The 17,177-nt window shown below is 45.2% G+C and overlaps 1 protein-coding gene across 1 annotated transcript in view; it reads right to left on the bottom strand.

Annotated features, from left to right (window-relative positions):
• BMT2 (base methyltransferase of 25S rRNA 2 homolog) overlaps nt 1-17,177 on the bottom strand; it is a 40,298-nt gene continuing 23,121 nt past the window's right edge. The window contains exons 4-5 of the mRNA XM_066589883.1: nt 15,399-15,510; nt 1-1,202 (exon numbers count right to left, since the gene is read on the bottom strand). Coding sequence (XP_066445980.1) covers nt 576-1,202; nt 15,399-15,510 — 739 coding nt within the window. The 3' untranslated portion in view covers nt 1-575. The remainder of the gene's footprint in view (nt 1,203-15,398; nt 15,511-17,177) is intronic.

Consider the following 17,177-nt stretch of genomic DNA (forward strand, 5'->3'; position numbering starts at 1 on the left):
TCTAAGAAGTGTCCACCTGTCCCCTGCTTGAGCGCTGGATAAAGTGTTTCTTTTTCTGAATCACTGATCCGACCGCCCATTGGACCTCTAAGCAGGGACTTAAATGAGTCAAAATAGAACTTATACTGAAACTTTTCTAGCAAAATCACTGCTCAGCCCCTCTTGCTCTTTAACACGTGGCCGGCAGTGCGGACAACATGTTCAAGCCGACAGGTTCCCATTGAAACGTAATTCAGAAGCAAGAATTTCCAAGCTTGTGAAATGTAAATGCAGTGTTCTCGCTCTTCTACCTGCACCACTCAGAGCTTAATGATCTGCAAAGTGTGATGCAAGGAGATATGCATGTGAAGAAGGCATGCTTCCGGTGCAGACACCAACAGAGAAGAAGTACCTTGTGTTCTTACTAAAACAAAGAAGAAAATGCTCTAACCATATCGCAGTTACTACAAAGTATTTTTCCAGATCTTTGCAACAGTAAAAATACAGGAGTAGGAAAAATAGCAAACTGTAAACTTTATGTTGATTCAAGTCTCTGCCTTGTTATTGGCATCGAAAACCCCCAGCCTCATCCCAGCTCAGGAGCTCAGTAGTATAGGATCCTCAAACTCATAGAAGGACATTGAGCTGGTCTGACTTTCTCCAGAGTCCGAATCATAATGAGCATCTGGCAACTCCGAAAACGTATATGCTATTTGTTCATCTTCCACTTCAGATCGCGTATAACAAGGGCTTAAAGACTCCTCTTCTGCCACCGTATTGAAATCTTGAGGGATGTAGAGCATATCTGGATAGTTCCTTGTAATCAGATCACTTGTGGTTTTCAGCGAGGTTTTTCTAAATGCCATAAGATGCATATGAGAAAACTTGGAGTAGGTCATACGTTTGAAGCCAAGAGATTCAATGGCAATCTTCCAGCTTTTCATCATCATTGCATGGCGATTCTGATGAGAAGAATCTGGAGTAATAATGAGCAGCAAACCATGGAGGTCAAGGAGTTCGTGAGCCTTCTTACAACAAATCCACCGCTGGTACCGTGAAGGGAAGTAAGAGAGGAGGAGAGAGAACACTACAACATGGAACAGTTCAGCAGGTAAGTAATCTACGGGACTCTTCAGCTGTTTCAGGAACGCGTCAACAGCATCCGGTGCAAGCTGAAGTGGCCTCTGGATCTGCAAGTTCAGGAAGTCACATTTATAGACGGTCTATGAAAAAAAGAGAAAATTAATTAAAAACACATTAAAATTGAAAGATAGAAATAAGGTCAATTTTTTTCCTACTTTCCCGGCACAACGCTCAACAAAAATTCAGACATAAAAAGCAACAGATGCCATTAGAGGGCACCCGCAATTACTGGAGGAGTCTTTGGCAGTGGCTTCTCATCACTCTGCAGCAGACATAGCTATGGCCGCCGGAGATGCAGAGACGAACACCGCTCAGCCAATTCAAAAATCCCCCCTCCACAACGTGATGGCTGCTTGGCTGAGCAGCGCTCTAAGAAGCAATTGATGCAGCGCTCGATGAACCAAGCGAGCCATCACTTCCTGGAGGCGGGATTTATGAACCTCGGAACCAGGAAGCGATCTGTCGCCGGTGGCTGAGGACTGCAAGTGGGAGGACACGGACTGCGGCTACTAGGTAATGTATTATTTTTTTTTTAAATGTAACTCAGCTAGGGCTTATTTTTGGGGTAGAGCTTGTATTTCAAGCCCACCCGATAATCCCCCCAAATCAGGGTAGGGTTTATTTTCAGGGAAACTCATTTTTATAAATAACCGAGATCAGGGAAATTTGTCACCAAGGTCTGCCTCATATTACCATATCACTGCGACTTATGGCCTGGGTTGCCCAACTGGCTTAGCACTACAAAAAGTGGTGGTGATTGTTAATGAGATTTTTATTTATTTTTTTAATCACCAATAACATTTATGTGATTGCTGGGGTCTATTCGGTGGGACCCTCAGCAATAGAGAACATCACCCCCAAATGCCTGAAGCGAATGGAGTGGCAGTGCACATGTATGACCACCACTATTCACTTTTAAGAGAGGGGGGGGGGGGGGTAGGTTAAAAAAAAAAAAAAAATTCGATGTGCTCTGCCATCTCCCTCTGTCCAACAGAAGGGATTGGAAAAGTGGTCACAAATGTGTATAGAAGGGCCCTAACTGCACACGTGTGGCCAGAGCATTTCCTGTGGGGTTCGAGAGGATCTGTCAGCTGTTTTGCTTAGACACGTCAGTTCTGGAGAATCTGTTCTTAGACCTCTGTGCCAGGGATAGCGGCGGACTGGTAACACCCAGTGATCAGTTTTTCTGTTATTCCTACTAAAAATGTATGAAAAACTTGAACATTTCACAGATCTAAAAATATAGATGCTCCACGATTATTTCATTGGGAATATACAGTAAGTACTGAAATGGCCGAGTCAGGAGGGGTGACCGCTCCTCTCCAAGTACCATTCCTTAGAGAGCACCATAGAAACTGGTTATGGAGGGACCAGAGTAAAAGAACAGTCCTTGTGTGTAATTACTCTAGAGGGTTCATTTTACTAATTATGAACATTTAATTGGCCAACTAGGATTAGCATTTGCATAAGGAAAGAGCAGATATTGAACTAATTACACTAACTGCCCATTTCAATGAATTGAAGCATGTTTGCATGCAGGGTTTTTTTTGGTCACGCAAAAAGTACAGTAATACATGCAGATGCATGTGCAAATCCGTAACGCCCGTGTGACACCGGCCTAAGACTAAGCACTAGGGGGGGCGTGGCCTGCGACCAAGATGGCCGGTCGCACTTAAGTGAAGCTCCCCAGGGGACCCCTTAATATCCTGCAAAAATCCTGGCCTAATTTGCTCCACTCACCTCCCTGAGGCACCGACGGGACCTGCACACCCTGCTGCAGCTGCGGAGCGAGGAACAGCGGCGCCTCCAGGCTCCCACCGGACGGCGGGAAGCTCGGAGCGAGGCGCGGGAGTAACTGCTCGCCATCGCCCTGCCGGCACTCTCAGCCGCGACCCGGCGGCGCTGCGCGACGGAGCCGCTGGACGCGCACACCCCCGCTACACCTTCGGGACCGGCCCCCGGCATCTGAAGACGGCGGTGCAGCAACCCGCGGCTTTAAAATATCGGCGGCGCAGGCGGCCGCGCCGGACCGCGCCGCCCAGCCCCCCCGCGATTCGAGCGGCCGCACACAGCCCTAGATAAGGGCCATCTCCCGGTCTCCGACGGGACACCTCGGCTGAAGCGCCGAGAATTAATCCTGCTGCCGGAACGCTCCTGTAACGTCCCGCTGACGGAGCCCCGGACGAACCCTCTGCCTGCAAGCCCTGAACACACCACGTGCTGGCTCTTTTCTCCTGCCAGACGGGACTCACCAGACCAGCGGCGCGCCGGCCGGAGCTGCCGCGCTGCTGCGCTATACCAGCCTGCTCGCCGGAGCACAAACCCTTGGCAAGCCCCATCCACTGCTGAGCCCCTGCTCTGGGAGACCAAGAACTGTGAGTAAACCTGGGAACCATTGCCCGGGAGATTGACATCCCCTGGGCTGCATTGGGGGAGGGGGTTGCCCGGCGCACGGGGAGCGGCACCCAGATAAAGCCCTTGGCAGGACACCCCATAAGACAGCAGAGGCTGCATCGCAGCCCCCCACAAATCCGGGCACCCGAGACAGCCGCTGACAAACAGCGCAAAAGACAGCGGGAATAACTGGCCTATTAAGGCATCTACCTGAGGCCCGAGGGCTATCTCCCTGGAGTCACCCCAAGACCCTTACCGAACCTCTGGGGCCTAATCTTCACGTCTTCGTCAATACCACCTCCCGCCAGACCGACAGGACCGTAATCCAGGCCCTCATACAACGTTTCAGGGCCCACAGCCTACACCCTCAGCGGCTGACTGTGCCCGACTAACACCGCCAGGTGTCTCAAGCCACTCAGCCCTTCAAAACAGTACGGGCAGGGCCCCTCTCCAACCCCATACACCCTCTCTCAATAACATCGCAGAGCCTCGCTCTTACAGCCTCAATTATCTTTCTCGCTTAATATCTGTTCAACATGAGTACCCGAGCCAAAGGTAGCACTGCAGCCGAGAAACTTAAAGAATTCTCCCGGACAGAGACACCTGAACACTCACCACGTCCTTCGCGTACTACCCAGGCGAGAGAGAGCGAGACAGACCTGGGGCAGACCCCAGAACCCACTATGCGACAACTTCTTGAAGCTATCAATGCCTGCAAATCCTCTCTCACGGGCAAAATAGACGAAATCAAAGCAGATGTTTCCCTCCTGAGGCAGGACTTGCATAATATGCGAGGCAGAATGAGTGAGATGGAAGACCGCGTTTCTAATATTGAAGACTCCCTGAGGCCACTCCCAGCAGCAATACACAAAGCTACCAAACAATCAGAATTCTGTCAGTCCAAGATGGACGACTTAGAAAATCGCCTCCGCCGTAATAACCTACGGATAATTGGCCTGCCGGAACGAGCGGAGGGCTCCCAACCGGAGACATTTACAGAGAACTGGCTAAAATCTATGCTGGGGAACGACATCTTCTCGGCCTCCTTCACCGTGGAGAGAGCCCATCGCGTACCAGCCAAACCCCCGCCCCCCTTCCTGGCAAGGATTCTAAACTGCAGAGACCGTGACATCGCACTGCGTCAAGCTAGAGTTAAAGGCCCACTTAAATACAACAATTCGGTGATCTCCATCTTTCCTGACTTTTCCGCGGACTTACAGAAGCAGAGAGCCACCTTTATAGAGGTCAAGAAAAAATTCAAGGACAGAAACATCCCTTACTCCATGGCCTACCCTGCCCGTCTGCGCATCGTAGCGGACGGAAAAGCCCTCTTCATGCAATCACCAGCCGAAGCCATGGAATGGCTCCAGATGCATCCCAGACTATCCGCGGACGCTGGTTCCTGAACACGCCGTAGCTATACTCTAAATCTTACTTACAATGTTATTTGTATAATTCCCCTGGCCTACTGGGAACAATGTGCAATTAATATTTAACAACTCCCAAATCGGGATTCTAGCGCATAATAAATAAGACGCAAAAAATTTATAAGTCTCAGTCGATGCCACCACTTCCCTTAAGGCCAAAGGAATTTCCCCTACTCGTAACAACCGTTACCCTCTCGTTAGAGCGTAACTTAAAGTTTTTCCTCTTGACATTCCCGCTATAATAGTCAATCGGAATGTCACATGTTAAATGTTTGTGTGATTATAGTTCAGTTTTTGTTAAATTCCCGGAGAGTCCGCGCTGGTGCAATTATTCCACCATTACACGTAAAATGCTGTCGCTCTTAAATACCCCACTTGGGAACTACCGACCTACACCACCTAAATGTCGTTAACATGTTTTAGCTGGAATGTGAGAGGCCTGGGTACCACCGCCAAGCGCAAAGCTGTGTTTTCATACATTAAACAATTTAACCCTCACATTGTATGTCTACAGGAAACTCATCTCACCATAGAAAAAGCCGAACTTCTTAAAAAACCGTGGGTCCAATGGGTAAGCCACTCCTTCCACACCTCCTCCTCTAGGGGGGTATCACTCCTTATCCACAAAGCAGTCAGATGGAACCCTATTAGCACCCGTAGAGACCCGGAAGGGAGATTCATCTTCGTATATGCTGAAATAGACTCTAGGCCCTATACCATCTTGTGTATATATAACCCACCCCATAACAATCAATATCCATTGCAAGCGGCCATAGCATTCGCCCACCAATACCCCCTGGCAAGTGTCATCTGTATGGGGGACCTCAATCAGGTAATGGATTCGGATATAGACAGGTTCCATGCATCTTCCACAGCACCGGCCACAGCTAAATCTCCCCTGCAACAGCTAATTGATGGTGTGGGATGGGTGGATCTCTGGCGCATTAATCACCCCACTACCCAGGAATACACTTGCCACTCCCAGGGACATAATACTCTGTCCAGAATTGATTATATATTCAGCTCCCCAGCTCTAGCAATTCACCTATCCAACATAACACACTGCCCGCGAGGCATCTCGGATCACTGCCCGTTATTACTATCCTTAAAATTTCCCCAATATAAGATCATCCCCACCTGGAAAATCCATCCATTCTGGCTTAAACTCATCGATACTGAAGACCAAACACCCGCCCATATAGCAACCTTTCTGGACGTCCACAACAACAACACCCACTATGCCCTGAAATGGGATACCCTCAAAGCTTACCTCAGGGGTTGTTTAAAATCTGCCATCACCCATATTAAAAAAACCACATCCCAGTCCGACCGCGATATTGAGGCCCAGGCTGTGGAGGCGGAAAGATTATATATTTCAGACCCTACAGACTCCAACAAAGTAGCATGGCTTGGCATGTCCCGCCTTCATAAAATTCAAATCCACGAAAAAACCAAACGCAAACTATTCTTTACCAAACAATATTACTTTGAATTGGGGAACCAATCAAGCCACCTTCTGGCTAATCTCATCAGACGGGAGGGCCAGTCCAACACTATCCTTAAAATCCAAAATACACAAGACGAGATGCTCACCGACGCCCAGTCCATTACAGAACGATTTAGGGAATTCTACGCCAATCTCTACAACTCCTCTACTAACAAATCCACTACAGACTCCCTCAACTACCTTCAAGATCTGGTATTCCCAACACTCGATGCTGACCAAACTGCGCTTCTAGAGGCTCCTATCTCCCTAGAAGAAATTCAGCAAACCATCCAAGATATGGCACTGAACAAATCCCCGGGCCCAGATGGCCTTCCTATTGAAGTATACCAAAAATATAGCGAACACCTCACCCCATTACTACTCGAAACATTACTCCAGGCCCAGCTAGGCAACTCCCTTCCCCCCTCATTTTATAAAGCCACCATAATCGTTTTACTAAAGCCTAACAAAAACCCACTAGATTGTAGCTCCTATCGACCCATATCGCTAGTTAACGCAGACTATAAAATTCTAACCAAAGTCCTAGCAACTAGACTAAACCAAGTTATTCTCTCTATTATACACCCAGACCAAACTGGCTTCATGCCTGGGAAGTCTACAACGATCAATATACGGAAGGTCCAGACCGCTATTCAGATTGGTACTAAATTTAATATGCCCTGGGCCCTCGCATCACTGGACATGATGAAAGCCTTCGACTCCCTGGAGTGGAGCTTTCTGGAGGCCTGCCTCCACCGCTTCGGTTTCGGTCCCCAATTCATACACTGGATCAGGATCATATATAAATCCCCAAGCGCTAACGTGTCTGTGAACGGTATTCCATCGGCTGATTTCTCGTTGACCAGGGGCACCCGTCAGGGCTGCCCGCTATCCCCGGCTTTATTCGCCATAGCCATAGAGGCTCTGGCGATTCGCCTGAGATCCACTCCTGCCGTGACCGGAATCGAGTGGGGGGGCCTGGAGAGTAAGGTAGGCCTTTATGCCGATGACACAATCCTTTTCTTATCTAACCCTGAAACCTCCTTCCCCCAGGCCCTACACCACATAGACAAATTCGCCCAATACTCAGGTCTACAAGTTAACTGGTCCAAATCCACGATCCTATACATGGATCAGAATCCTGTGATAGACCCCTCAGTAGCTAGATATGGCCTGGCGGTGGTATCCACGTTTAAATATCTTGGGATAAATATAACCCGAAACCACAACAAAGCCCTGGAAGAAAACATTAACCCTCTATTTGAAACCATCAGACACAAACTTAAACAATGGTCCAGGTTGCCCCTATCAGTTGCAGGACGCATTAACCTAGTCAAAATGGCTATACAGCCGAAATGCCTATATATACTACAACACATGCCTACGATAGTCCCCAAACGATACTTCCATTCCCTAAACTCCCACATCTCCTCATTTATTTGGGGCTCATCGAGACGCAAACTAAGTCTAATGTCACTGCAGAGACCCAAGAACCAGGCTGGAATGTCCCTCCCAGACCTCAGACTATATTATCTAGCTGGCCAGCTTCGCAATATCCGTCCGTGGTTCCAAAACACAGGAAAACCCACCACAGACCAATACCTTGAACATCAAGTGAAGAGCGGCAATCTGTTGGCGTATCTGGAGTTCCCTGATTGTTCAAACCCCTCAGATTTATTGCCAATCCACAGACTGGCGCTGAGTGTATGGAGAGAAACAAAATCTATCCAGAAATTCGTTGATACGGTATCCGATCTACCTCTCTGGAATAATCCAGGCCTGGCGGCTCTGCAGTCAGTCCCAGACCCCCAATATTGGAGGAGTTTGGGGGTCATCTCACTGAGAGATGTATACACAGATGGTGTACTCCCTACATTCACTCAGCTGCGCGACTCAATACAATCCCCACACCTCCAGCTATTCAGATTTTTTCAACTTAGGCACGCACTGACCACTCAGTTCCCCCCCAATTCTACTCAGATATCCAATTTCCCTACCATCGGAATCCTTAAATCTCAGGGCCCCAAGGGCCTGATTTCGGCACTCTATACACATTTGCTTTCAGCCAAAATAAGCCACAACCCGCTTCCAGTCTTTAATAAATGGACCCTCGCTATCCCATCCCTTACAACTGATGATTGGACAGACATCATGGAATCCCACCTGTCTGTCTCTCCTGCTGTGAATAATAAACTGATCCAACTATATATAATCCATCAAGCTTATCTCACCCCTAGCCGATTACACAAAATGGGCAACATCCCATCAAACTCATGCCACAGATGCCACCAACCCGGGGCGAATTTCTGGCATCTAATTTGGGATTGCCCACCAATAAACAACTTCTGGTCTGACATTACAGCCTTTACAAACTCACTTTTACTATCCCCATTTACTATATCAATGGATCCCAGGATAATTCTATTTGGTTTACTGCCGGAAGATCAATGGCCCAAATATACACGCATCTTTCTCAAGAAAATACTGTTCCTGGCCCGCAAGGTGGTGGTACTGCACTGGATGGCTGCAGATCCACCCCTACTAACACAATGGATAAAATTAATAAATGATGTCACTCCATTTGAAAAAATTATCTATAAGAACAGGGGATGCCCTGGCAGGTTTCAGGAGATCTGGGGCCTTTGGCTCATCAACCGACAAACTTTATCAGCAACCTGAGATTTATCCAGACTCTTATCCTTCCCCTCCCCCATCTACACTCCACATGTTCCTTATCCCTACCCACATTCCATTTGTATCTCTGATATATCCCCCTTGTCTTTTTCATAAGGCACTGAGCGACTGCCCGGCGCGGGCTTCCCAATACTCCCTCCCCCCCTTACTGTTATTCAACTGTTCAGTAAGCAACCAAGTAAAATTAAACAAAAAAGCAATATTTTAATGTCCAGTTTATGTAGGTGCAGAACAAATTTAATTGTATTTGTACGCATATATATTATTCGCAAAGAAATACTCAATGCTATGTATAATGCTTTTATCTAAACAAATGTGCTCTGTACCGTAATTTTGTATTCTGTTAAATAAAACAAAGTTAAAAAAAAAAGACTAAGCACTAGTTTTGGAAGACAGGTAACATTGTTTTAGAATAGTGTCAGTCATTGTTTTCACATTGCAAACAGTAAGGACAACACTTCTTGCTTCTAGCAGTGTTCGCAGAAAAGAAAATATACGATTCCGAAAATTCTCGGCACTTGCAAATCACTGCTTAACCCCTTAGTGACTGGGCTTTGTTGGTTTTTTCTATTTTTGTCCCCCCCCCCCCCCCCTTTAAAAAAATTGTAACCCTTTATCTATCGACGTAGCTGTATGGGGGCTTGTGTTTTGCAATACGAGTTATATTTTTTAATGGTACTATTTAAATGTTCCATATAAATGTACTGAAAAACCTTTTGGTGCATCTTGTTTTTACGGCGCACCAACTTCAACAAAAATGACATAACTTTATTCTATGTACAATTACTACGATACCAAAAAATTACTTTTGTTTTGCCGTACTAGTATTTTTTTTCAAAGATATTAAATTTTTTAAAATTTTCTGCCGCTATCTTCTGCGCACAATAGTTTTTTTCTATTTTCTCCATCAACAGTTGTGTGAGGGCTCAGTTTTTGTGGCACGTCCTGTAGTTTTCGTTGGCACCATTTTGGAATACATATGACTTTCTGATCGCTTTTTATTGCATTTTTTCTTGGAAATAAGGTAAACAAAAAGCGTGTTTCTGACTTTCTGATCACGTTCACCGTGCGGGGGAAAGAATGTGTTATTTGGTATAGCTGCGTCCATAAAAGTATGTATTTTTGATTTATTGATATTCTATTATAAATATGGGAAAGTTTTTGTTTTTTGTTTTATTACTTTTTTCTTCTTTTTAATAATTAACAAAACTTTATTGATCTTATTTTTACCTTTTTTTTTTTAGTCCCCAGAGGGGACAACAAGTTGCGATGCTTTGATCGCTCCTGCAGTATGATGCAATGCTATAGCACGGGACGGGACCCAAGAACATCGTTCAGGGGATTTAAATGCCGTTGTCAGAATTGACAGCAGCATTTAAAAGGCTGTTGCCGCCGGGTGTTAGCTGTAAGAACAGCTGGTGCCTGGGATGTATGAAGGAAGAACACCCCGGAATCTCCTGCCATGCATGTCCTGCAGTGGCAGGACGTTAAAACACTATAAGGCTGTCACTAAGGACTTATTCCCACGAGCGTATATCGGCTGGCGGTTTCAAGGCCGGCCGATATACGCTTCCATCTAAGCAGTTCCTCCCCACCGGCCCTCTGCCTCTCTTCTCCACTCTGCTGTTTGCAATAGGAGGGGGTGGGACAGGGGCGGGGCTCTGTCCCGCACACCCCCATTGCTGGATATGGACAAGGGGTGGGGAGGAGGTGGGAGCTTAGCTCCGCCCATCCCATCCACTCCCATTGCAAACAGCTCGGAGGGGAGGAGAGAAACAGAGCCAGTGAGGGGGAGGGGGGGGGGGGGGACTGCTCAGATGAAAGCACATATTAGCCAGTGTGGTGCAAATATAATTGGCTATTTGTAACCCTCCATCTTGTATCCATACAGCCATGAATGTTCACTGCATAAATTATAAGGATTGTATATTGGACTTGCTGGAGACCATGTTAATGCCAGCACATAGTGTCACCATTGTCTTGTAATTCTACCACCATTGTCTATAAAATCTTGTGATCTATTGTTCAATTAATCATGCAAATCTATCATCATTGTCTTAAGACTGAACTAGAGCCTTACGTATATTTGCAGCTTAGTGCTGCCATTGTTTTAAGAATCAGTCTTGTTTGTCTGATCTGGTTAATGGTCAATTCGGATTGTGACCTTTTCAGACAAGCAACTCTATGCATTGATATTTGCGATGCTATAGATCATACTAGTATAAAGGACAGGAGAGGGTTTGGGGAGTGAGAAGCACTGGGGATGCCCCCTCACAGCGTCGTTCCCAAGAGGCCCCCTGTTCCCTACTTTTCGCCGTTGCTTCTTAGGGTGATGCAGAAATCCGATAAGTATACTTAAACAATGGTTGCATCAACACTTACATCACCCAGAGCCTTAAGAATTGTTGACAAAACGTTTATGCAATAACACCTATTCTTATGTAACTTAGTCTTATTTTTATAATTTATTCATTTGTATTATTAAATTGTGTGGCATCAACCCACTTGTCCTTCTTTGAAGCCGAATCAGACTTTGCCGTTTTCCAGTTGGCAAAACAGCCGGCCGTGAAAATGCTGGCTGATATACGTTCGTGTAAATAAGCCCCAAGGGGTTAACCCTTTCCAATCCATTGTCTGACGTCTAAATACATTATGATTTAAGGCTGTACGGCTCCGATGTTGGAAGGCACCCATTGGGGTTCTCTTACTGTATATTGTCAGCCTCTCCGCTGTCGGAGCCTATCCAACGTGTCACCTCATGCAGTACTGGCTTTAGCCAGCATATAGCGCCGTTGTATAAGAGCAGAAAAAGAGTAAGCCCCCTAGGAAAACCAGGATACAAATAGGATCGGAAAGGGTTAAAAGGGTTTGGTAAAACATGGCCGCGTTCTTCCACACAGCGCTGCCCTTCTCCATAGCGTTTGTGTAGTACTACAGCTCTGTTCCATTGAAGTGATTGGGAGCCAAGTGCATTGTTTTAAGAAGATTCCCAAGATTGGAATACCCCTTTCACCCCTTGTGACTAGCTTATTTTGTACTGTAAGGACCAGGCGATTTTCAGTTGCATATAATGGCTTGTATTTTGGGGATACATTGTACATTTTAATTACACCACTCTCAGGTAGATGTTATGTATTGGAGAATTTAACGTGTTTGGTTTTTTTTGTTTATCCCTCCCCCCTCAAAAAATAAAACACTGAAAACTCAATCATTGTTTTTTTGTGGTTTTATATTCATGGGGTTCATCATTCAGTACTAATCGCATGATAACTATCTGAAACCACGTAATTACTCTAATACTAAAGTCATATAGATTTTTTTTTTTTTACTTCCTTAGCATAAAAAATAAATTAGTCTCCATCGCTGCACTGCAAGACTCATATCGATATTTTTCCAGCAATGAAGCTCTGTGAGGTCTTGTTTTGCGAGACGAATTTTAGTTTTTAATGGTACTGGTTTGAGGTTCATGTGACTTTTGGTTTGCGTTTTATTGGGGGTGGGGGTGGGCAGGGGCTTCTGGCATTACTTTGTAAATGATTTTTACAGTGTTCACTAAGCAACATAAATAACAAGATATTTCCATTGTCTGGGTTGTTATGTTAAGCATTTTAGAGCCGTCATCCAGGGCCACGGGACCCCTCCCCTGGTCATGCAATCGCCGGTATCCACCGGATACTAGCGTTCGCATTAGAGTGAATGTAGATTAAATAAAAGTTAAAGTTTCAGCTCCCCTTACGGATCGGATCCATAAGCGAAGCTGAGAATACTCACCCCCGTCCGTCAGGTCCTGCAGGACCAGACGCCGGTATCTGCACATACATGGCAGATGGCAGGAAGGCCCTGGAAATTTAAAAACTCCCTGTTCCCGGCTAATATGAGTAGCCAAGGGCAGGGAGCTGTCACTGGGAGCTGCTGTATGTGATTTCCAGTCACATGATCACTGCTATCCAATGGGTATAGCTATCATGTTAAAAAAAAGTGTTAAAAACACACCGAAGGCATTTGTCAGGTCTCTGGTTGCTATGGGAACCCACTGTTATCTTATAATCGCATTGCAGGGGTGCCAAGAGGAGCCCTTTTTCCCTGTCATCTGCTTACACGGTGCAGTTGCTATTGACTGGCTTGTAAGGGGTGAAACAGCCAGGATCCGAGGTTTCTCTGCCAAGCCACCGTCTTAAAGATGTATGTGCAGATTTAAAGCTCATTAGCGATAGTCATAAAAAGGCATATTGGTACTCACTAAGGGGTTAAACCTGCCATAGCCTGAGTGCTGGTTTGCATTATTTTCCTTTTTAGTCGTCTTCACATATAGGTTAGCGTATGATCACATGGCAAAAATCTGATCTTCCTGCGTGCATTCCACCTCTAAAACTGCTTCAGAAATCTGTAGCCAAGTGGAATCCGCGTCAGAAATTCAGAACGCGGATTTTGCCCACAGACATGGGGTAAATCCACGTCCACTTCTGCCGAGAATCCATATACAGATATAACCAGTCTATGGATAAAATCCGCATGCAGAATTTCTGCCGCCGATTCTGCATTAAGAAGGACGGCACTTTTTGTTTCTTTTACAACTGATGCAGATTTGAAGTCTGCAGCAGAAAAATCTGCATTTTGAAGACAGCAATGTTATGTCCCACTAGGTGGATTTTTAGAGAGCAACCTGTGCAATCTACTGTGTAATCATACCCGTAGAATATGGCCACCTACTGTTTCTATTGTCCGGTCCACCTCAGTAAGTGTTCCAAGGTGGTCTGGCTTCTCTAAAGTAACGCCGTCATATATCACTTACTCAACATCTCTTCTGGCATTAAATATGTAGCAACATCTGAAGCATCTGCTAATACCAGGGCTCCCTCCACAAACCTAGTGGAGCACAGACAGGCGAGACTGAGCATGTGGGACCACCTTGGAACAAATACTGTGGTGGACACAATAGAGACATCAGGCGAAGCTATTCTAATGCTAGTCCTGGAATGTCTGAGGAAATACAAAAATGTTTAGAAATTATGGACTAGATTTAGATCTAAAATATTTTTTGTGGGAACAGCCCTGTTAGGTCTGCTACCCTCCTGCTATTCCGGGCAGACGTGGGCATTGCTCTGTTTCTTCTGTTTGAATGTACTCTTTGTTCTATTTTCTACCAGCAATAAGGGAGTTAACCCCTCAGTGCTCACAACCCAGCTGCAGTTTTATTAGGAATTACCCTTCTAATTAAACGAGCTGGGGACCCTCCCTCTTGGCCTCAGAATTGATGTGTGTTTGCTTCAGACACCCAGCACATCTAGGTTTCCTGTCTTAAGACTGTTCTGTCTTTTAAGCCAGTATCTGTTTATTTTATATGTTCTTTGTCTTTTGCTTTAGCCTTTGTGCATTTGTCCATTTCTGTTCAGTCTGCATACACTACCCCCGTTTCTTGTTAGGGATAGTCAGCCCAAGGTTCCAGCATGGGGCCGTTCTTATCATGACGCCTACCCTGCTTTTTGGCAGGGGTCTTCCTATCTTCCTGCTTAGCTAATGACAAGTTACCCATCTGAGTTTTCCCTGCTCCAGTACCTCTCACCACTGGGATCAGCTGCCAGTCATACCAGGTTTGGTTGGTTAGCACAGTGCAGTGGGTCCATACCCAGAGCCCTAACAAGCACCTTCAAGTAAAGTATGATTCAAGGTATAGAAAGCTGCAAAACAGATCTGCCAAATGGCTTATTGCATTTTCAAAATCAGTGTAGACCTTGAAAGTAATAAATGCTAGGTCTGTCCAAACTACTACTGTGTTTGCTTTCCTTACACAGTGACCCTCATTTATGAAAACCAGGACATATAAAAGGGGATCGCTTTACTGTACTAAAATGACATAGGAATATAATGACTGGAATCTAATTGCTTGCTATGGTCTTCAGCTTCAATTTTTGTCTGCATTGTTTTCTATACAATAAAGTATATCATTGTGGTAACTGCAATAGGTTGTATGTAAATAAATAAAATAAATAAATCTAATTTTGGTTTATTGCACCATGGTGGCCAATCTAGTGAACTACACCAACTGCAATATGTTGTATGTTAACAGACCAATGAGAAACAGTCAACTTTTCTCAGTTTCTATAGGATGTATCAAGATGATCAGGACAAAATGGGAAGGTTGTCTCTGCTGTAAAGTTTGATAGATTTGACATACCACCTATTGCAGTTACGACAACGATACGCAGTATTTTATCACTTTACCAACAAAGCTAAATGAATTAACAAATCCCCCCCATGAAAATATTCTAGGTTACCTCAACAGCAGGTACAATATCAATCCCAACAGCTAGAAAGTCTTCATACTTCATAAAGGGATTATAGCAGCTTCCTACATCAAGCAGCCGGATCTTGCCAGGGAGATGAAAGCTAATAAGACAAATTGTATTTGGTTATCCAAAATATAAAAATTGACAAAGGCTTACTATAGCAGAATTATTTAATTAAAATTGCTTTTAAGATTTGCAAGGGGCTTTCTTCTTAAAGCTCCTGAGATGTACAGAATGAAAGCAAAGTTAAAACACCCTGAGGAGCATAAGGGGTGGAGACCGAAACTCCTTACTCTGATAGAAGCTATGATAGTCATCATCCGCTAGCATGAAAAGCATCATGCCCCGCGCAAATCCTACTGTCTCATTTCCCTACAGCAGGTAGCCATTAGGATATTGGCTAAAATCCGGGCCTGTTGAGTCAACTCCTGATCAATTAAATAATCCACTCAGATAAGAGAGGCTACATTATCTGGTCACACAAAGCACTCCACCTTCCCAACTTACCCAATTTTACAAGACACCCACATGAATGTCGGTCCTCTCAGACACAGTGCTTTTTACAGTGTTTATAACGCTGCAGTAAACGCTGTACGCCACCTACATTGATTTCAATGGGACTTAGAGACTAGCATTCGAACGCGGCATTTCTAACACCTCGATTTTTAAGCACTGTCTGTTCTATCTTTGTGCGTTTAATCTATTATAATAAGGTGCATTTAAAAAAGGCAATAAGCTGCATTTTACAGACTGTGAGAGTGGCCTTATGTTGCTAAAGTATTCGACTCTTTGAGCAATCCTGAAAAGCTTTGGTATCCCTACTAAAGATGAGCGAGCGTACTCGCTAAGGTAAACTACTCGAGCGAGTGATGCCTTATGCGAGTACCTGCCCGCTCATCTCTAAAGATTCGGGGGCTGGCGAGCGGAGATCTCTCTCTCACTCTCTCCCCCCCGCTCCTCCCTGCTCACTCCCACAACTCACCGCTCTCCCACGCCGGCACCCGAATCTTTAGAGACGAGCGGGCAGGTACTCACATAAGGCACTACTCGCTCGAGGCACTACTAATAAGGCACTACTCGTCTCTAATCCCTACCGAATTTATCAGATGGACTCAACTTTTGTATAACAGGCGGCTCCGAGCTCAAGTTCTGGTAAACGGGCACCCTCTGACCCATTTCTTCTATCCCCCCATATCGATCTCAGTTTTCCCATTCATCTGGCTATGAACATTTAAACCCTCCCTTATCACAACTGCTGAAATGCTGGAGATGTCCTTTTGTTTTAGCAGGTTTTTGTAAACTAACTTTACTGAAAAGTAACATCAGTCATGTAAAATGTAACATCGGTGTACACAGCTTTCAGCACAATTAAAGACTTGCTGTGCATTCAGCTTAGCACTGGCAACGACATTTCATCCTCGCATTGGCAAGGGTTTGTCTGGAGAAACCATATAATTGAGTAATGTGTGAACATAGTGCCATCACAATTTTAATAAAACTGGACAAAAGCAGATGCGCCATTGATTTTTCTGGGGGTGAATAGTCACAACTAGTAACTTGTCATTAGTCTCTAGAAAACGAGCGGGCAATTTATGGATTGATCCTGCAGCATGGCGGTCTACAGCATGAACATACATGCACTGCTTGAGCTGACAAAATGGTGTTAACAATAGAATTAGTTATACGGTGAAAGAGCAATACGTGTCTTCCGTATTTCAGCAGGAGAGAAAAAGTAGTTGAAAGTCAATTTTCATTTGTTTACATTTG

The sequence above is a fragment of the Eleutherodactylus coqui genome, chromosome 2 (genome assembly GCF_035609145.1).
Source record: "Eleutherodactylus coqui strain aEleCoq1 chromosome 2, aEleCoq1.hap1, whole genome shotgun sequence".
Classification (NCBI taxonomy): Eukaryota; Metazoa; Chordata; class Amphibia; order Anura; family Eleutherodactylidae; genus Eleutherodactylus; species Eleutherodactylus coqui.